The sequence below is a fragment of the Diorhabda carinulata genome, chromosome 5 (assembly GCF_026250575.1).
Source record: "Diorhabda carinulata isolate Delta chromosome 5, icDioCari1.1, whole genome shotgun sequence".
NCBI classification, from domain to species: Eukaryota; Metazoa; Arthropoda; class Insecta; order Coleoptera; family Chrysomelidae; genus Diorhabda; species Diorhabda carinulata.
This window is the reverse complement of record NC_079464.1, coordinates 20,089,494-20,112,582: the sequence shown is the minus strand read 5'-3', so window position 1 is coordinate 20,112,582 and position 23,089 is coordinate 20,089,494. Positions and strand designations below refer to the sequence as shown.

General features: G+C 32.2%; 1 protein-coding gene across 22 annotated transcripts in view; it reads left to right on the top strand.

The window, feature by feature from the left end:
• LOC130894382 (rho GTPase-activating protein 21-B) overlaps positions 1 to 23,089 on the top strand; it is a 237,408-nt gene that overhangs the window by 162,147 nt on the left and 52,172 nt on the right. For 4 of the 22 annotated variants that reach the window (XM_057801171.1, XM_057801173.1, XM_057801184.1 and 1 more), the window contains 7 exons: positions 1,743 to 2,029; positions 2,105 to 2,254; positions 7,195 to 7,305; positions 12,754 to 13,005; positions 15,239 to 15,289; positions 15,963 to 16,080; positions 17,156 to 17,242. In XM_057801171.1, coding sequence (XP_057657154.1) covers positions 1,743 to 2,029; positions 2,105 to 2,254; positions 7,195 to 7,305; positions 12,754 to 13,005; positions 15,239 to 15,289; positions 15,963 to 16,080; positions 17,156 to 17,242 — 1,056 coding nt within the window. The remainder of the gene's footprint in view (positions 1 to 1,742; positions 2,030 to 2,104; positions 2,255 to 7,194; positions 7,306 to 12,753; positions 13,006 to 15,238; positions 15,290 to 15,962; positions 16,081 to 17,155; positions 17,243 to 23,089) is intronic. The other 18 variants (XM_057801178.1, XM_057801177.1, XM_057801189.1 and 15 more) reach the window with 15 other exon arrangements.

Genomic DNA, 23,089 nt, shown 5'->3' with positions numbered 1-23,089 from the left:
AGAATGATTCAGGAAGAGGAAGATTCAGAAAGAAAAAATCGAGGAAGATACAGAGAGGTTCACAATGATTCAGAAAAATCTGTGGAAATAGATTTAGGGAAAAAAATATTCACATAGAAACAAAGATAATTATTCAGAGAGATTTAGAAGGAGAAAGATTCGAAGTGGAATCCAGAGAGATTCAGGGATAAAGAATCCAGAAGGGAGATCCATAGAAATAATGAATCGGAGAGAAACAAAGAAATAAAGAAACAGAGGAAATGAATCGGAGATATTCAGAGAGAGACAAACTCACGGAGGGATTCAGGTGATTCAGGGATCCAGAGAGAAATATCAAGAATGGGATATAGACAAATTTATAAAGAAATAATGATTCGAATAGTAAAAAGAGAAGAGAATTCAGAGTGAACCACAGAGAAAGAGAGAGAATTATGAAGGAGAGGAGGGGGGTAAATATTCACAGAGAAATATAGATAATAATTCAGAAAGAGAGGTTCATAGAGGAAGAGAATCAGGAAAGGAAGGATTCAAAGTGGAACAGAGAGATTCGCAGAGAAAGAGAGATTCAGAAAGAGAAATATTCAGAGATATTCATAAAGAGAGAGATATATAAAAAAATTTATAAGAGAAACGGAGATTCAGATGGAGAAAGGTTCAGGGTAACGCTAAGATTCATAGAGAGAGATATTCAGAGAAATGAGAAGATTCAGAAAGAGGAAGCATCAGAGTGAGAGCCAAGAGATTCAGAGAGGAAGAAAGAGAAAAATTCAGAGATTCAATAAATGAAATGATTAGATAGAGATCCACAAAGAGAATAAGTAAAATATATCCATAGAGAGAGGGAAATTTATAGAGAAATAGAGATATTCAGGGAAAAAATCAGAGAGAACAGAGAGAGGGAGATCCTGAGATTCATAAAAAAAGAGACAGAGAAAGGGACATATATATATAGAGAGAGGGGGGCAGAGAGAGAGAGAGAGAGAGAGAGAGAGAAAGATTCAGGGCAAGAATCGGAGAGATTCGGGAAAAGTAATATCTATATAGATAGAGAGAGAATGATTCAGACAGATACAAAGAACGATATAATGAGAGAGAAATGCATTTAGAGAATGGCTAAGAGATATCTATAGAGAGAAGTGGCTACATGTACACTCAGAGAGAGAGAGAGAGAGAGAGAGATTCAGAGTGAGTCACATAAAAAAGGATAAAAGGATTCAGGGAAAAGTATAGATATTCATTAAGAGAGAGGGAGGGGGGAGAGGGAGAGAGATTCATAGATAAAAGATTCAGAGGGAAAATCGGAGTGATTCGGGAAAGGAAAATCCGTAAAGAAAGAGAAAGAATGATTCAATGAACGATATATTCAGGAGAGATATTCAAAAAGAAAAGAGAAAGGTGGATCTGAAGAGATTCATAGAGAAACAATGATTAAGTAATGTCCATAGTGGAAGGAAGATCTAGGGAGATAGAGAGCTAACAGTTCAGAAAGATTCACAACGAAAGAGATAGAATGAGGGAAATATACAAAGAGAAGGATCCTGAAAAATTCATAAAGAAAGAGAGAGATTGACTTAAAAATATTTTCAGAGAGCGAGAGAGATTTTTCAGATAGAAAGAGATGTTAGGAGATTGGAATTGGGATGATGCAAGTCTTCCACTTCCAATTCACATTTCCTTTAAAAAACTCATCTTCATCTTATTTATAAAAATGTTTTGATTGAATATATGGTGTATTTGTTTAGGGTCTATTCTCCGCCTCTGCAGATCGTTTCGAAACGAGCTAAAGATTTCGAATCCGGTAAACCTCTACCAGAGGATGATCCAATACAAGCGAACAAAACTAATTTTTCTCGAAGCGAATTAGCAAGACTCAGTAGTAAGAAATTGGTGCCAAATGTTACCGAACTGGCTCAGGATTACGAAATAAAAGCGTCGGAACCGAAAAAAGATACAAGTCTAACTTCAACCACCTCATCTAACTCAGTATTGAAAAGGATACAAAGAGATAGCAGATCTTTGGATAGCTCTGGTGAGTAATTGAATTTCGATAATTTTCGGCAACCGTCTTTATATTAATTTTATTTTCTTATGCGTAATGAAATAGGGAGCAACGCCAGCAGTGCTAGCGTCCACGAAATATTGTTTGGAGGCGGCAGCGGTAAGGGGCTTTCCGGAAATGTCACCATTTCCAGTGGAAGCAAATACTTACACTGCCCCCTGCCCTCAGAATTTCAATCGGGCAAACCACCAGCAGGTTAGAGCGAATGTTGAATTTTTGAGAGCATGTACTAGTACTAATATTTCGATAAGATGTTTAAATAACTTGATTTTACAGAAATTTATTTGCCATTACATATTATGAAGAAAATTTTTCGAAAAACAAACAACTATTTTTTTAGTTTCGAACTTAAACAGGCAGTGGCAGCGATTGGACGTTGGGAGTGGGGCGGGGGAGGGATTGCTTTTATAGCAAATTCGATTTCTTTTCCAATATTCTTGCGGCTTCTTCAAAGTTACAATCACAACGGCCCAGAAAACTCACAAAATGAAAACACACAAAATACTCTAAAATATTTAATAACTGAATAATTATATAGAAGAGAGACTCATCATTTAACCAATTGAACCTATCTAGCTTCCCTACTATATAATAATATAGTCACACTCGTAAGTTTTAATCTATCTATCAATATGAATCCAGATTTGTAAATTTTCACTTGAAATGTTGACATTTTTTAAAATTTTCTATCTGTCAATTTATTTCCGCTCTATCCTGTGCTGCTTCCAATATTCTCGAGTCTTCAAAGTTACAGTCACAACGGTCCAGAAAACTCACAGAACACTCTAGGATATTTAATTGAATCTTTAAAGTATTGAATCGAGTTGTAAAATATGACAAAGAGGGGTATTCCTTAGAAACATTGTAACAAGGCTCAGTATATCATTTTTCTTTCCTCTTACTACGCAGTTATCGAATATTCTCTTGAATTCTGTGAGTTTTCTAGACCATTATGACTGTGACTTCGAAGAACCTACAAGAATATTGAAGAGGAAATTAAATTTGCTATAAAAGCAACACACGATAGAACATTAATAAATTGACAGATAGAAAATTTAGAAAAATGTCAACTTTTCAAGTGAAAATTTACAAATCTCGATTCATATAGATAAATAGATTAAAACTTCTGAGTGTGACAATGTTATTATATAGTAGTAAAGGTAGATAGGTTTAATTGGTTAAATGATTTTTCTTTCTCTTTTGTAAATTGGTCTCCCTCCATATAATTATCCAGTTAATAAATATTCTAGAGTATTCTGTGAGTTTTCTGGACCGTTGTGACCATTTGTTTGTAATTAATAATTGAGTAATTTCCATGTATCATTCTCGAATCTTCAAAGTACTAAATCGAATTTAAAATTTGACAAAAAGGTATTTCATCTATTTTCATTTTCTTCATTCATTTTGTACAATTAGTACTTGTCTATGATTAACTATAAATGTCAATGTATAGAAATGTTTTTTTAAATAGTGTTTTAAACATCTAATAATTATAATGTAATGCTGAGTGTTGATTGATAGCTTCATGTGTAACAAGTATTTTGGTGTAGTTGTAGTTAATACTATTATGTTTCAAAAATATTTCTTTCTTGAACAAATATTGTATGAAACAACTATATTTCTCTCTTGGTGTGACAAAAAAATCAGTACATTATTTTATTAAAAGCATAGTAAACATGAAATTGCCTTTAGCTAACAGTAAACTTATCTCAATGATAAATCAATCATTTAAAGCATTTCTAAAAAGCTTGTTTCGAAATGTCTTTCATTGGGATAATCTCATGGTCAAGAATAGGGTCAAAACGTTTTCTGTTTGTTACTTTTTTATTTCCGGATTCGACCATTGTTAGTAAGGCGGATGCGGGTCGAAAAAAAGACATTAAATAGCTGAAAACTCATGAATTGAAAGCACTTTTGTCCGGCACATTGTTATAATGAAGAAGAAAGCAATTGACACATTTTCCGCTCTTCTCACATTGGTTCTAATTCCCCTATAGTCTGTTTAAATGGAAGAGTTTACTCACTTATTGCACATTTTCATTTGTTACTGAGAACGACGGATGTTAATTGTTCTTAATTAGCTCATTTCCATTTTTAAACCTGTAAACAGTCTTCAAGAACTCTATTTACTAAGACATTAAAGCTACAGTAACAGACTCCTGGACTCCATTCAAAACCAGTACACTGACACAAATATATAGTCTGGTCCTTCGAGATGTTGGGATAGTGATAGTAAACAGTGCTTTCACTGTAAATGAATACTTCATTAACTACCACTACCCTAATAGTTTGATCCTTCGAGGAATCCATAATTCGATGATATCCGGCTCGAAGGACCAAAAAATGTTATTACGAGTGTCGGTGTAGTAGTATCTGACAGAGTGTTCAGTATAAATATTGTCAGCTGTGTTTTAGAAGGTATTGAACATTTCCTTTACTTCCATTACCCTGACACAATTACTCCGTCGGGTTCTTCGAGCTGGATTTCAATCAGCAAATTATAGAAGACACAAAAGTAACTGTAAGTGTTGGTTTTGAGGTATTAAACAGTGTGTTTAGTATAAATGTTGTCAACTGTGTTTTAGAAGGGGTTATAATGAACACTTCATTTACTACCACTTGACACAATTATACGGTCTGGTCTTTCGAGCCTTCCATAATTCGATGATATCCAGCTCGAAGGACAAAAAAACTACCACAGATATTCTTGGAGGTATTCAAATTTTTTCATTACAAATGCTTCAGATAGTGAATTATTTGAGTACTAATTGTCTTCTTCTATGGGCACAAATGTGAAAAACTAACAGCATGTACGTTTTTTTTTGTGTTTGCGTTTTTATTCTAACAATAACATTTTTTTTATAAGTTATTTATCACTAAATAGAAACAAATAAAAAAATTGTTGCAAAACAATCAATATAGGGTTTAGGATGTTAAACCGTTTAGGTCCTTCTTCTTTTTTGGCTTGGCCTTTGCTTATATGATTACACAGTTATTAAACATGTATAAATTGACATGTAGGAACTTTAGCTAGGAGCTAATAAGTAAAAAAGTATCCCATATGTGTTACAGTATTAAAAATAAAACTACCCTTCAAAAAGTTGATTTTATATCTGACAGTAGTATAATAAGGATTTGCTAATTTTTCGCATTAGCACCTGTTCTAAAGGACATCTTGCAGTTTTATTAAGCGGACGATCGTCTTTAATGTCGCGTCTTTTACATTTACAATTGATGGTATTCGCTAAAGGGCGTGACAATTTATTACCGTCCGGACGGCAACGGCGCAACGTGTGGGTCTTTACATTTGATTATTAACGAACATATTTGAATAAAAATCATTGTAATGATGTGTTGCTGAGAGATTTAACCAAACACATTATGATTAATTGAACAAGTTCTCTTTAGGAATGAGGATGTAGCTGGTTCGTCGAGTTGTATTTAATGACAGTCGAGCTCGAATATCTCGTGGTGAGATTGTTATAAAAATTGATTTATTTGTTTGTTTTTGTACTTTTGGCATACCATTAGTCGCCAAGTAGACTTTGAAAAATTAATTCTCACGTTCAACGATGAAAACTTAATCTAAAGAACTATTTGCGAAAGAAAAGGAATAGACATTGGTTATAACGTTTGACATTATTAATAGAAGATACATTTGATAGATTTCTTGATAGAAGTTTGAGGTGTAGATATCATCTATGATCTTGTAATGACTTTTGTTTATTAAAAAAACTGTATTTACAAAGAACTTATACTGTTTTCGTTTTATTCCTCTCCAAAATCTTCACAGAAAACCTGGAATTGCAAAATACTTAAACTGTTGAACCGTATCTTGGATATAGAAGTTTATATTTATGAAAGGTAGCTCAAATCACTAATCCCTTAGCCAAGAAAATGTACTGAAGAGAAAACATCTCATAGGCCAGTCAAAACATTGAGCATTGGTCTGCTTGATTATCATGAGGTTATCGTTGCCGGCAACGTAGCGTGTGCTGTTCTAATACAGTTTTTATTTATTAGTTACTTATAAATAAAATATTTTTTAAATATAAGAATGAACCTTTTGTAGGTTAAATTCTCACATTATTACATCACGTTAAAAATTGAAAGCATAATAAGCTTAATAACTATAGAATATCAAAATAAGTTAAATTTGAATCTTACTTACATTAAAACAATCCTGACAATAAAAATAATTACAAAAAAATTTTTAATAATGGTATTTTTACATCCTGACACAAAACACGATTTATATACCACCATTTATTTTATAATAACATAGACAATAACTGTCGTATTTACTTTATATCATATGTTCAGTGTTTATTTTATACCTATCTCGGCAAGTAATATGCCAACCTTACTGAAATGTTTAAACTACCTACAAAATTTTTGAATTTTCAATAATTTTTTTCTGTATAAATATTGATTGAAGAATTAAAAAAATATATAATAAAAGTTGTATAAAAGCTATCCAAAACTATTTTTTTCTCAAACCATGCTACTTGGAAAGTTTGGAAAAGTATTTACAATTTCGTATTTTGATTACCAAATTATTAATTGATGAGGGAACTATTATTTTATCCAAATATATAAATATAACCGAAAAAAGACTATATGGCTATTAGACTCTCAAATTTCTTTCTAGTAATTCCGAGATTTGTTTTTAAATTGAAAAATGGTGGTCTTCTATGTTGCGTTGTGGATGTTTTGAAAGATCCACACCGAATTGAGGCTGTTTGTATCATATGTTCAGTGTTTATTTTATACCTATGATGTCACGCATTATGGCGGTTTTACTGAAATGTTTAAACTACCTACAAAATTTTTGAATTTCCACTATTTTTTTCTCTATAAATATGATCAAAGAATTAAAAAAAAATTATAAGAAAAGCTATTTTTTCTCAAACTGAGCAAGTACTCTATTCAGTTACTAATTTATGTGTCAAACAACTTATTAGTCCTTTAGAATGTTCACGAACCCCTGAAACAGTAGCATCAGTAGGTCTATTCAAATATTTGTACCAACCTTTTATTTGTGAATACTAAAGGTCTAGTTGAAAAAAGTTTAAAAGGCATTAAGAAATAAATATATTTTTTATATATGGGTAAAGTTCATTTATTAATTATAGATATTGTAGATCTGACACCAAAAATGCGAGTTAGATCGAACTCAGTTGAATCCTGGATTGGTGCGATGACCGATAGAAGAAAGGCGAAAGATGAGTCACAAAAAACACGAGGTAAGTTTTAATTTTCTTTAGAATAGTAAAATATAGAGCGAAAAATGGATGTCAGTCTAATCGGTGTTTGATAAAAATTTCTCTTATCAACATTTTTGCTAATAATTGTGGGAAGAATCAGTAGCTACATTTTTCGAAATTTTATTAACAAAAACCAAGTTATTGTATAAATGTTGAATAAACTCAATTAATTTCAATGATTGAATTAGCAAAAAACTCCTATTTATATTGAAATAAATGCTGATTAAGTGTATTTCTGAAATATAATCTTTTTACGTTTTAATTGTTTTAATTTTTAAAAACGTCCGGATTTTTCTAGATATAACTGCATACTATTTTTTTTTTTATTTATTTTTGTCATCAATTGATAATTTACTTAATTTTCTCTTGACATCATCATGAGATCGAAAATGCATTGAAAATATATTCTTTTTTTAGTGTAATTTTATTATAGTCCAGTGAACAACTGTAAAAATATTGTATCACCTCAGCATTACACCGAGACGCATGGATTTGCGTGAAACTTTGAAATTAAGTTCTATTTACCTTTCACTTTAAAATCTACTTTATGCCAATATGTGCAAATTATAGTACGGGGTGAAAACTACCCTTCATTGTTAAAATTCGATCAAATAAAAGTTAAAGCATTTAGAAAATTACAAAAAAAACTTTTAGGATTAAAATAAAGATAGCATGATGTTTTAGGATACTATTTATATTTTTCAACCCTTAATCAATGTATTTCAACCCATATTATATCCATGTACCTATATGTAGAAAGTCTTTTTACCATGTGTATAAACACACGTACATACACAACACAAAGTGTGTTAGTTTATTTTAGGTATAATTTATTTTTGAGCTAGGTAGTCGATTAAAAAACCATTTTATAGGAAATTAAATACATTGAACCCTTTATTTTTAAAAGGGAAGCGTCCAAACGGCACCAAAATGGTACCAGTCACTCGATACTATGAAGTTTAAAAGGTTATATCTCGGTTAATTCAGAAGTTAAGAAAAAAATAAGAAAAAACAAAATTTTTATCAAAAAAAACTTTTTGTTTTATAACAGTTTTAACGTATTTTTCAAATTTTTGAAGTTATAAAAAAATAAATTAAAAAATACTTTCTCATTCAAACTTTGATTCTATTATTTGTATTCAATTAAAGTGATTTGCAAATTTATAACATTTAATTTCAATTAGGGTTTCAATATCAATGGTAGAAATGAAGGGATATTATCTAAAGTCTCGTTTGAATGGTTTTTTGAAATTCTTTAAAAAAGATTCAATACTTTTGTTTCGTAAAATTGACCGTTTGCAACTTATTCAATTTTCAATTTTTCAAAATCTTCCCTAAATAAGTTCTACCTTTAATAAATCATAACTTGGTTCGTAGTAGGTCTTTAACCAAAAAAAAACTCTTTTTTTTAAACCTACTTTAAACCTTCTTACAGTTTTTTTGATAAAATCTAAAATGTTTGAATTATTCATGAAAAATCGATTATGCTTAACAAAAATTAAAGTCAAAAAGTATGGAAAGGTTCCATAGACTAATTTGTGCTTAGCATGCTTTTTCTATCGATTTCTACGATTAGTTTCAACAAGAAAAAATTACCACCCGCAAATGGTACTCACCCCCTAAGTGAAATCTCATATCGATATAAGGTGGACTTTGCTTTTTAAGGTATTTATTATCTACTGTTAATATTTCGATGCGTCTTGATGGAAATCTCAGATTAAAACCGTTGTTCCACGGACTATTAATGAGAATATGATAATAAACAACTAAAGTCATTTAAAATCTGTATATCCAACATTAATTTGACTTATAATTATTTGGGGTAGTTGATTCTACCATTTTATTCACATGATCACCACCTTTTGTCATTGTGATAGACACTTCCACGGGGATTTTATTGAAAATCCAATTGAAATATTTGAAAATATAGTGCGAGAAAATCTTAAAATTTTAAATAGTTTATTTAGTTATTCATTAATTTGCAATTGAGTTAAAACTATGAGTTTTTTCACAAAATCACTTTTGGACCTAATACTACACTCTTATAATGGGGTTTTGTTACAAAACGAATGGAAATATATTAAAATATAGTGCGAGAAAATTATTTGCTATAAAAACCTTATTTACTCATTTAATTACTTTCAATTGAGTTGAGACTATTTTTTTTTCAAATAATCAGCTTTGACTCTTCTACTAGATTATTCCCATTGAGATTTTATTAAAAATGAAATCGAAATATAGAGCGAGAAAATCATTTGAAATGATAAAAACTCTATTTAGTCATTCAGTAACTTGCAATTGAATGAAGACTATGAGTTTTTTCAAATAATAATTTTTTATCCTTCTACTAGATATTTCCATAGGGATTTTATTGAAAATCCAATTGAAATATTTGATAATATAGTGCGAGAAAATTCCATGAGATAAATAAAAAATTATTTATTCATATAATAACTCGCAATTGAGTTGATACTATGATTTTTTTCACATAATCACTTTTGTTTTTACTGCTAGACATTCAAAATTTTATTATAAATCGAATCGACATAATTAAAAATATAGTGCAAGAAAATTATGAAAAATTTTCACTCATTTAATAGCATTATCGTTAAATTGACAAATATCGTTTTTTGTGAAGTAAATTTGAATGAAATTTGTACTTTGTCAGTATTCCCAGTGTGGGTAGTCAACTTATATCAATTAACTCGAAGTTTTCGAAGTTGAATATTCATTTTTTTCTAAAACCGAGATACTAGAAGAGACAATTAAGTATTGCAAGACCTTCCGGATAGATGTAGATGTATCAAGATCTTAATCCTTTGATGTGCAACTTAAGAGAAGATAACATAGACATAAAAAATAATCCTGATTGTTTAGTAGATATTCCAAATTAGTTGGTAATGGGATATTTTCTTAAATATATTGTTTATATGTACCCCAACATTACCTCACACTATAGAGTGCTATTCACATTTGAGAACGCAATAGTTTACCTCAAAAATAGTATTACATCTACAGTATGGATTATTTAATAATGAAAACATAAATTTAAACATATTTTGAAAGATATGGGTTCAAATGGGACGCTTTGAATATTCTAAGATCCTTTTAGTTAACTTTGCTTGTATAATATAAATATTTGAAATATTATACAGGATGAGATCTTTCAGAATGTCTTTCATCTGCTCTCCTGTGGCCCCCTCAGATTTAGAAATTGCCTCAGAAAAGAACCAGAAGTCACACGGCATACTAATTAAAGTAGAGAAAGAGAGACTTTTTGATGTTCTATTTGTCTTTTTATACTCACAAAGTTTTGCCACTTTTTTCTATTTCTACCTTTTTTCGTAGCCCCTATCCATGCTATTTTTTTTTTCTCCCTAAACTCGGCATGATTTCTTTGGGCGTCATCTTTTTCTCTTTTCCATTTCTCTAGCTTGCCAAATCCTTTTTGCCGATCTATTGTTTTCCAGTTGTCCATCTAAGCCATTTTCCCAATTGTTTTAATCACTGGTGTTTCATTCAAGTCTTTTCTTATCGTTTCGTTTCTTATTCGATCTCTTCTGGTGACACCTCCGATACTTCATTGCTTCTGCTTGAATTTTGCTTTTGTGTGAGTTTGTAAGTACCCAGCGCTCGCTGAAATGACTGGTCTAGATATTGATTTAAACACGTTTATTTTGGTGTTTTTAGTTATTTCTTTTCTTCCCAGAAAATGTCTATTCAACGCTTGATAAAGTTTGATTGCCGCGCTGATTCTTTTATTCACCTCTGCTTCTTGATTACCTTCGTCTAAATATTTGAAACTCTTCGCTTGTTCCAACTGTATTCAATCAATTCCTATTTTTAGTTCTTCTTCTTGTTTCGCCACGACCATTATTTTTGTCTTCTCTGTATTCTTCATGTACCTCAATTCTATTGCTTGTTTCTACGTCGATTAGTTATCCTACTTCTTTCAATAGCGCCGAAATCAGTTCTCTCTCCATGTCTCCTTTATTTTTGCCTTACCTGGTTCTTAGTTTCATGTATACTTTTGATATTGTTTCTCAGTTTGATCTTAACTCTTCTTTGTTATAAATTATTCCATATTTGGTTTCTTCTAACGCTGTCAAATGCGTTTTGGATGTCTATAAAACCGAGGTATATGGTGGCCAAAATGTTGGGCTGTAACAACCATAACATAAATTTGTTTGGTGTATATCTAGGGAGTTTTCAATTCTTGGATATGGTAATTTAGCATGAATATACACTGCAGGCCAAAAGTTTCAGACAACCTCAATTAAATAAAACTCCAATAAAATATTAAGCGTTTAATTAAACTGTTATATCATCCAATAAAACATTAATTATACTTGAGAAGCGTAAAGAAATGATGTTTCATCAAAAAATCCTCCTTTACGTTCCATGACTTTTTTTCACAAGTCTCGACATACATATCTTGCTCCAAAGCGTCCCACATTTCTTCTCGCGAGGTTGGACTACAATTACGGACGTTCCTATCAAGATCTGCCCATAAAAGTTCAATGGGATTAAGATCAATGCTCTGAGGAGGCCAAACCATGTTTATCAACACCAATGGTGCCTCTTTCTTTTCTAAATATCCTCTGCATAATTTGGAATTATGTTTGGGATCATTGTCCTGTTTGACAATGAATCTTTAATAAATCGAAAACCAGAAGGAACGGCATTTTGTTTTAAATTTTTTTTGTACTGTCAGTTTTTCATAATTCCGTCAATGTCGATCAAATCACCAGTTCCCTGGCTAGAATAGCAACCCCAGACCATAACGTAGCTCTCGGCCTTCCCGAGCGTGGACGATTTTGAAAACTGCCTTTATTATGCAAAACAACGATGGCAGAACGCACTTCACTGCTAATTACGCTGGATGTTCCCATTTTCAGATTAACTCAGATTGTTTGTGAACAAATCTGTGTAACTTCAGGTACACGGAAGTACGTGTTTTCAGCAACTAAATAATCCTTATAATTGATCGATGGGAAACAAAAGCAAAGCAATTAGTTATTAGCACATCATAAAAATATTATTACCACTTTACCACTTGGCTCTAACGCAGCTTTTATTGGTGTTTGAAAACAATCAGTGTTTATTGTCCATTAACTTGGAAGTAAATAAAAGAATGGTTTCTTTGTAGATGTACATTCATTTTATTTATCTTATGGGGTTTCGTTACAATTGATAGATAATTATGTCGTTTTTATGTGGTCTTAAACTTTTGGCCGGCAGTGTATTAATATTTTCGTCTTTTATTAGACTAACTGCATCCAATTTCCGCACTCTAATAAGAATAACTACAACTGAAACTACTACACAATAATTTATATCAATCATCACTTAATTTAGAATATAAAGTCTATACTTTTAATTCCATAATAAAAACATTGCGACACTAAACTAACAATTTCTCTTTAGACTGTGAAGTGACTCTGGATTTAAGCCGATCTCCTTCGATCCCACCTTCCACCGATTTACCTCCTCTAATACCAGAATCAGTCGAACGTATCCATCTCGCTCCTTCTGTTTCTATAACTCCTCCAACTCCGATGAATAAACCGATTCGACCCACTCAGTTGGATTTAGACGGGCCCGTCAAATCTGCTTGGCTCTTAAAACCGCCTAGTACACACCCGGACGCGTCCCAAAGACGGAGTCTTACACCTCATTGTGAGTTTAATCTTTGGGTTTTGGTGGTGTTGCATTGCTTGGTTCAACTAACTAGACTAACAATCATCCTGTTTGTCACTTTAACCTTAACTTCGATAATGGATTCGACTTACTTAGCATTTATCTATGGTCTGATGTGGTGTATGTAATGTGATTTGCAAATTTTAAGCCTATTTTGAAGGATAAATCTTTATGAGACAAATGTTTTGCATCAAATAAACCACTAATAACGAAGAATTTTGTGATAAGGGACGATAAGCACAAGATGTTTGAATTTACTTGGCATATTATCAGTTATTGATTGACATATGTTTTTGTTGATAAATTTTTTGTTTTATTCAATAAATTTTTGATTATTTCTGTTTTATATTAAAATGAGATTTCTCATTACCACCCTTAAAACATTTGTAAAATGTTTTAACTTTGGATATAGTGATTTATTATACTAACTATTCAATTATTTTGTTAATGTTATCGTAGATTAAAAATTCCTTAAATACACACCCTTAATGATCGATACATAATAATAATAATAATAATAATAATAATAATAATAATAATCGAAAAGAAGAAGACAGTTTGGTACATCAAAAATTTAACTGTCACTCCTGAGTAAACATAAATAGAAGAAGAAGAGCAAATGAAAGTAAAGCTGACAAAAATATATTTATCATAAAGAGAAAAAAAAGTGTTAAATGGCAGGTGTTTGATTCCTTTTTCTTTCTCTAACAAAATAGTTCTGAATGTCCTACAAGTGAGGTTGAAAATGAGGTTGATTTGATTTGCAGTGAGTTTGGGACAACGCTGCAGAATATGCCACAAGTGTGTACATAAAGAGTTTTGTAGATTCAATAGCTAACAGAGTAACCTACCAGTCCTTCAGGGTACACCAGATCACTTTGTCACGACTTCTTAGATTGAACCAGAGGTCTAATGTATCCTCATCTATAACGCAATGAACAAACGACATTAAACTGGTGCTCGGTATTTTAACAGGTCACTGCCTCTTGTCAAATACCATTTAAGAGATTGGACATGGCAGAGCGTGTATTCTGAAAATGTCCTGCTCAGTTCGGCAAAAAGCTTAGGTGTTTCGGAGGGGTAGTGCTAACGCATTGGGAAAGAAATTGTTTCCTTCGCTACGAGTCCACATATTTTGAAGCTAATAGAAAAAATATCTTTTTAGGTACAGGTGCAGAGTGACTGGAAAGCCAAAACGACTCTACAACGACTCTTATCAAACTGTTGCTCTTTACATAACCTATATTTGAATATTTAACAGGGACTATATTACCCTCATAGTCATGTATTTCTTCCCAATGGTAAAGCATGATATTCACAAATAAAATATATTAATAGTGTTTAATTCAGAAATTTTTTAAGAATTTCCGGTAACTCTTCCAAACTTTTGAACGATTTGGTAGCGGGGAGTTCGGAAATTGTTGAATTTAGGTAAAAATAATTGAAATGTGATGTAAAAAAACCCTTTCTTGAAGCGTGAACTTGTATCGGTTGTTCATTCTAAAAGAACGCGTCTATTCGACGAGCACGTGTTATCATGACACAGTCACAACAGGAAGATGCTTCGTTTTAATCTGTTTCGACAGTGTTGCCAGATTTATGAGCGGTGTCGGACTGATTTTTCGAGGGCGTTGCCTGACTTATGCCTGTTTCATGGTTCGAAATGAGCTGACACAGACTGTCAGGGTCTAGTATAAATATAAGGATAGAGTCGATTCTATTGCAATTTCATATATTAACTGAATGCTAGAGACTTTCTGAGATCTTGAAAAATTGTATACTTCCCCTAGAAAAAATATTTAGAACAGTCTGAGATCAAGTTAAATATTAAAATTAATGAAATACTGGATATTTTGAAACGATTATATTGTTTCCAAAGCCACTTTGAATAGATTATTCCACCATAATCACCTGATAATTCAATCACTTCCCAAACACATCTATATTTTTCAAACTATCGTCAGTAACCTTTCAATCCGAAACGTTCAGATGTTTCTCCTGCCTGCCTGCCAAGATACTAATAGTACCTAATATATTAGATACTACGTCAAATTTTACACATGGCAACCCAGCCGAATGTCAAGTTAGAGTAATATATGGATGGTGTGTATCTGGAGAGTATTTAATCTACGGTGTTATTAAATAAACTCTATAATATGAATAAAGTTACCATGTTTTATTGTTATTAATAAATGTCTTAATTTTTTTTTAGTTGAAGATAAACCAGTAGTTGTGAAGAGGAGGAATAAAAGTACTAACATGGGTATGTTATCTATAATTTATATATACGTAAAGACACGGTTTTCTCAATCACCATCAACCCCAATAAATTTCCCGTTGGGGTGGTAAATACCCCTTGGTCTCCAGATCATAGTAAGGGAGTTTGGTTGCGATGGGTGGTTGTGGGTGGCGAAAATGTGCAAACATATATTTCTGTCCTTTTCTAAATCATGCGGACTTCTGTAAAGATCCGGATTGGTCTAGAAAGTTCTAAAATGTTTTCAACTATTATAATCGATTTAGAATGTTCTAGGAAGCTCTAGAAATTTATAGAATGATCCTGGAAACTTCCAAGACGAGTGCAATTCATTATGATCGATCTAGAACATTGGAGAACGTTCCAGAAATGTCTAGAATGATCTGGACACTTCCAAAATGAGTGCAATTTATTATGATTGATTTAGAATATTCGAAAACGTTCTAAAAATTTCTAGAATGATCTGGACACTTCCAAAACGAGTGCAATTTATTATCATCGATCTAGAACATCGAAGAGCGTTCTAAAAATTTCCAGAATGATCTGGACACTTCCAAAATGAGTGCAATTTAATATGATCGATGTAGAATATTCGAGAACGTTCTACAAAATTTTCTTAAATCAATCTATCATTTTATTTTTCTATTTTAACAAGATTCAAGATTACCTTTTTTTGCAGCTGATGATGAACGAGCGACCCGTCGAGAATCTTACTTGAAGGCAACCGAAGGTGGTAGAATGTACATTGACAGCGATTTAAGTGATAGTGGTGAACTTTCTCCGCAGGCGCTGAGAAGGTAAGTTCGCTTTCAAATTGTCATAAAATAATTAGTGATTATTATAAATTACCCTTCATTAGTTTATTTTATTATCTATCGCAACATATTTTTCATGTTCATCGCTTGTAACAAAAAAAAATAGAATTTATTAACAAAAAAAAATTATACAACTGGCTAGATCTACTAAAATGGCGGTTATCAAATAACGAAAAGCTTAAAATTATAATCTCACGAAGATAAGGAACCTATAAGGACATTAAGAATTGTACCGAGCAGCTGCACTTAATATAACTAGCGAAGATAATGTCAATAAAATTAAATACAAAGATGAATTTTTTGCTTCAAAGTTTTATTTGTAGCATCGCATCCATCTTCCTCAGAATCACTGTCGTTTCAAGTCAAGTCGATTAAAAACAATTAAAATAACTTTTTGAGCATCTGTTGATAGATGTTATCTCTTTTCAATTGTTTGGCGTCTCCCTCTCAGTCCTGTTTCGAAATAAATAAAACGAAATTACGTGGAGGGATGATACAGATAAGTCCTTGTAAAAATCTAAATATACATGACTCTGTATATCAAGTTTTGGTTAGTTCATGAGAACAAGAACTAAAGACAAAAATGTTGATAAAATCTTGTTTAAAAAATATTGCAAGTTTGACCAATAAAAGGTAGAATACGATGTGTATTTTACCTTATCAGACAAATCTAACTGAAGAAAATACTTTGATAACGATTTTTAACTAATACCTACACCATATCAAAACTGATAGATAGATGACTGGACATGTCTTATTTACCCGGATCACTAGATTAGATGGGTCAATCTTCTTTTCCGTGTAAATTGGTCTTCGCCTATGCACTTAGCAAATATTCTGGAGTCGATAGACGATATGTGAAGAACCTGCCAGAATAATCGAGATATGTTTATAGAACCTAATGATAAATTAGTGGTAGCTTAATATATTTAGGTTGGAAAAATGAGTGTAATAATTCATCAAAAATATGTTGCGATAGTCGTAGTAGAGCATACAAGTATTTGGTACTCTGCTAGCTTTTCTGGTAATATTTGGTGATTTTTGGTATTCTTGCCAGCGCGCACAGGCGATGGCGTCCTCCTCTATTTCCCGGTGATATCCAACAACTCAGAAAACTCTTCGAAGATGCTGCCTCCTCTTTGGGGTGAGCTGGTTATACAAAAAGGCACGACTAATATTAAATACAGAATGTAACAGAAATATTGAGAGAGTTTCAATTTACAAAAAAATATATTCCTTCCCACAACAACATTTTTTTAAATATTATTAGTCTGAAATAGATTTTTTCAAATTTGGGACAACTAAACAAAAACAATGATGATTTATTTGCTAATGAGTTTTTAATGAAATTTAGATATAAAGCTATTATTGAATACTTGCTATTTTTCAATTTTATATTTTATTTGTACTCGTCTTGTACTCAGTAAACTGCTTCCTCCACCGAGTACTACCTCATATATGTTCTTTCATAATGTCTAATATAATGTTTTTGCTTTTTATTTTGATACAATAATCGTTATAATGAATGATACAAATGGTTTAATTTAACTTTAATCTTAAAGATGTCGCATTTCGTTTTATGATTAATCCATTGCATTCTTAAGTGATTAACCCAATACAAAGATGTTTCGTTATGTAACTAATGACTGTGTTTCAAAATTGTTTCGCAGTGAATATTTTTGAATGTCTATTAAACCCTCATGTCACTTTTGCAATTGAAATTCTTTGCCATATAAAATTTTGTCTATTACGAGGGCAGTAATGGTGAATCTCGTTGAACCAGGTCATCTGAAACGACATATTTGCGTTCTTGGCACCTTAATCATGCACATCATTACAATCATCTTTAAACTTTCGATACCATTCACGTACCCAACCCAACTCACAACTCGTTTGTTAACCTACCGTCTAGGGCGCCCTCTAGGCGCGCAGTCTCGTTATTTAATAGCCAGACCTCGTACAATTAATACACACTGACATTTTCAATTTTGTTTACATTAGTTACAATTACATTTCAATTTTAATGTATTATTAATGTAAGAATAACTTTTTTTCGTAAAACTCACAATAAAAAGTTTCCCATTTGTTACCAACTTTGTCTGATATATTGTATAAGACACAATTAGGTTAATATTTGAAAATATTTATCAGTATACTGGCAAATTGTGATGACGCCACGAATCTTGTATTTACTGTTTCACCAGGAGTGTATTCATAATTTTCTTGTACCAATTATCCTTAGAATAATGATATCTCAACAACAATGTTGTCGATTCATGAAGTCATTATCATTGTATAGGTGGCGCTACATGTTTAAACTGACATTTTTCAGTACTGATTTTTTTTTAAAAAGTATAAAATATTTTTTTCGACCATCAATTGATAACCATAATATATCGATAAAAATTTCTCAATATTTCTCATAAAACATTCTGTAGCTTAAATGCTTTCCACTAATATCTAATTGAAGATTAAAGCTTTCGATGCTATGTGCATTTACATAACAAACCAAGTTTAATAACCTCTTAACACATTCAATAATGAACTATTTAATATATTTTTTATCGTGTACGGTAAGTAACAATTAGTGTTATCGTAAATGCATGAAGGTTTTTTGAGAATTTTTCTATCTACAAAAATGTCTATAATTTATTTTTAGTTTATTAACTACACTTTAGTAATGAATCTTCATACTATACTAAATACCGGAAGTGGCCATTATCTCAGGAAGGCTAACAGATATCGAACCATGGATAGCTTTATTCGATAGATCTCTTCAAGACTTATCTGTGTGTGAAAATTCATGATTGATTCATGCGCAGAAGAGTTTCTGTTGGAAAAGTATGCAAATGCATCATTTTTGTCAAAAATCTAACCTAACCTAACCTTAACTAACCAAACCTAAACTAACCCCAGTGGGCAGGTGCAATGCTGTGAGTTTGTGTGGGACTCTCATCCTCTAAATCACCCTCCTCTTGCCTAATTCCTTGGGACTAACCTAACCTAACTTAACCTAAACTAACCTAAACTAAACTAACCTAACTTAACCGTCCAGAAATTACTAAATTTTCAATTTATCTATTGATTTTTCGTAAAAATAATGTATTTGCATACTTTTTCTACAGAAAATCTTCTGCGCATGAATCAATCATGACTTTTCACACACAAATAGATCTTGATGAGATCTATCCATGGTTCGATATCTGTTAGTCTTATCTTAATAAAACGTCTTGATTGTCGTTATTGATGGAAAATTAATTTCAACAAACAGGTAAAAATTGAGTTTAAAAATTATGATCATAAGTTTCCGAGTCAATCCACAAGAGGACACCCCGACACGGTAATTCCGTTCGTTCATAAGCAAATACCGAGTTATACATTGCAGCGAAAACACAGACACATGACGACAACCAGACAACCGCGAGGATAAGGGTGCTAACCTGCTAACCCTTAATCCAAAAAGACAAGACCTCTCGAATCTCCCATAGAACTTAGGAGAGAGAATGGGGTCTACGCGCAAAACCTCAACGCGAAAGACGATGACGACCTGTCGTAATAACAGGGAGTGGTGCAATGTCCCGGAACACTTCCACACAACCATTAGAACGAAATTGTGAAGTCCCCTTGGATCTCATGTATGCAAGTCAATCAAGTACTTCTGCGTTATCACCAATAGCAGATACTTAACTGAAGAAGTGGAAAGCCACTTGATATTGAGTTTTATAAAGGATATCATTGGTGAAATGGGCTTTCTCACGCGTGCGCGCGTGTGTCTGGCGTGTAGTTTAGCTCCCGCTCCGGCGAGCGATCTACAATGTTCATTCTTGTATTGGTAGCTGTGAAAGGTGGAGCTTCTATTCGATCCTCACGCCAGGTGTGAATTACGATGTGTGATTCTTTTTTTGTGTGCAAAAAACGCTCCAAAGGGCATCAGTTTCCAACTATGTGGTGAGTTTGGGGAAAAGTGTATGAGCGTATAACATGTGCGCAAATGGTGCCCTCTTTACAGCCCAGACTTGGCCCACGGTGATTACCACCTCTTCCCTGAATTAAAGAAACACGGGCGAGAAAAAAAAACACGCTTTTGAAGCACATCAAACTAAAAAGTTAAAAGTAATTTTGAGAATAAGCTGCATCTACGAGAAATATGGAATAAACCGCCCCACACATTTTTCACAATACTATTTTTCATTCATTATTGTTTTGAGCTTAATTTAAAAATTATTTCGGGACTTAACGGTAAAGTTTGTGAGGTTGTCGAAGTGCTTAATTTCCAACACGGAGTTCGAAGGTTTGATTCTTCTGTCGATCGAAATGGAAAGCCACGTACTCTTAGTCCAATCGAAAGTTATAAACAAATAAGCTCACAATCAAACAAACAAACCCACATACAGTTGAAGCTAATATATAAAAAGAGGTTTTAAGCTATCTTCTGGCGTGGCAGCAGGCTTAGGCATGAAGAAGATCGTACATCACAAGCAAAAATGCATCAATCTAAATGGCGATTATATCACAAAATATAGGGAAGTCTAAGCTTTTAAAAAATGTTTTATTCCATGCCAATATACATGTTTTTCTCCGTGAAATTTCGTTCATATCCTTATTTTATGAACAAGCCTGGTATGTTTATAATTGGTGAAGATATGCTCATTCTACTACTGTTCTGGCATTAGAATCAAGATATATTTTATTTAATTAAGACTCATAACAATTTTTATCACCGAAAACACTTTCGTTAACTCATTTCGTTTGTTGATCTTGAATGGAATTTTCCAATGAATATTCAAGCTACTTTTAATTCAATGGATGAATCAAATGAGAAATAAGTAAAATAATTAGTCATTTCGTGGTAATTCATTCAATTACGAGGGTTGACAGAAAAGTTGTCGACATTTACTAATATGTTTCACGATTCCTAATATTGTATGCGTTGGTGTTAAAGCTTTTGGGGTATTTTCATTCCTACTTGAAATTTTTTTTTACATTTATAAGAATTATAAACACTTGTTCATGGAATCGAAACCGCGCGAAAATATAAACTGTAAAACCGCAATTTTTCCGTAAAATTACATTGTTGCCTTTTGTTGAGCAATAAGTTTCAGTTGTTGTACAATGGATTTTATTATGTCTCATTAATTTTTAATTTAATTACCATTTTTTTTAGAGTTACTATAACAATTATCGATACCCAATATAAATTTAATTACCTTCTGAAACATTTTCTTTAATGTTTTTTTTATTATTTCAAATTTGGGACACCAATCAAGGAAAATACAGTTTATTGTACCATAAATATTCGTTTAGTGAGCTAGTTTGCGAATATAACCATAAAAGGTGTTGTTCTTATTGTATTATGAGTCAACTGCGCAACTGATACGAAATTTCAAAATGTATTTAAAAGGCTAGCATGGATTTTCTTAAAAAATAGTGTCATATGACTTATTATTGTTAATAGTTAGTCAGTTATCAACATTTTGACATCTAGTGTGCAAATTTCCAATTTTAGACCGATAAAGATCAATAAAGTATCTCGAAATGACATTTTGGATAATACCTAAACAAGAAAATGTTGTTTATTAGTATTCGGTTGGCCAATTCACTCCAAATTATTAAAAAGTCTAATATTTACTTATTTAGAAATGAACAAATCACAATAACTCTAAAATATCTTTGACACGACTTCAAAGTACACAATGAGTTGACAATTGATAATCGATATCGACATGAGTAGAAAAGACATTCGATTATATGAGCTAAGGCCTGAAAGCGCTGAATCTTAACCTACTGATCTATTACTGATCTCTGGGATACATCCCAGATTGTTAGCTACCTGGGGATATGCGACTTTCTATTTCGGCTTTAAAAAGCTTAAAGGCGGATACCTTGGCCTTTATCTATAAATAGCCTTGCATTCACAGAGAAGGTGTTCGGCTGTTTCTTGTCCAATTAACAGCTCAACTTTCTATAAAAGTATTTGTAGTGGGCAAGTGTGAAATAACTTCTAGTGTTGTAGTGGGATATGTTCGTGATAGTTGGTGTTGGTTTACCTGTAACCTTGTGAACCCGTTCACCAACAAAATAGCCCCATTGAGTTACAACAAGAAACATTCTAGACACTCTCCAACAAGCTTTCTATTTCGTCTAACCACTTTATTATCCCCAGTATTTTCATTTTTTTCCAAATAAAAGTAATCCAACGAGTCTCTCCCTCTCTCTCACACATATTTACCTAATTTTAGTTATACGGTCAATAATTAAAGGCTGTATAGCTTATGATAGGTCGAGAAACGAGATTACTTTCCAGTTTCCTAATATTTCAAATAACTTAAGAGAAAGTAGTTATAGATAGGTTACAGAAGATGCAGGTTCCATCGGCGTATAGAATAAGGTTCTAGATATGCTTTGTCCTGATATTATCATCACAATATATCTCAGAAACGGTTGCTCTTAGTTTTTTAGGGATAATTGTATGATCCACAAATTTTGCCTGTTTTAAATCTACGCTAAAATTTACTAAGAAGTCCTTTGACCTTTAATGTAATTTTTTCCGGATACCAGATGGATAGAGATTTTTTAGAATTCATTTATAATGTATTCCGAATCAATTTTGAGCTCTACGCTAATTTTCGTTGCTCCACTATTCTATTCTATAATCTTACTTTCTGACAGTACGGTGATGGTCCTAGAAGTACCTGGCCCAATAAAAAAACACAAAAATTTTGGAAAAAAGTATATTCATTTTTCAACGTAATCTCCTTTAGCTCCATACACTCTTCCCAGCGATGTTCAATAAGTTCGATACCATTTTTATAAGAATCGTCAAGCTTCTCAAAGTATCCATTAACTGCCGACATCACCTATTAATTGTTGGAAAATCTTTGACCAGCGAACCATTTTTTTGAGTCTGGGAACAGAAAATAATACGAGAGGGCTAAATCTGGCTTATTAGGTGTATATGGTAGCAATTTAATTCATTAATTTTGGCCTGTGA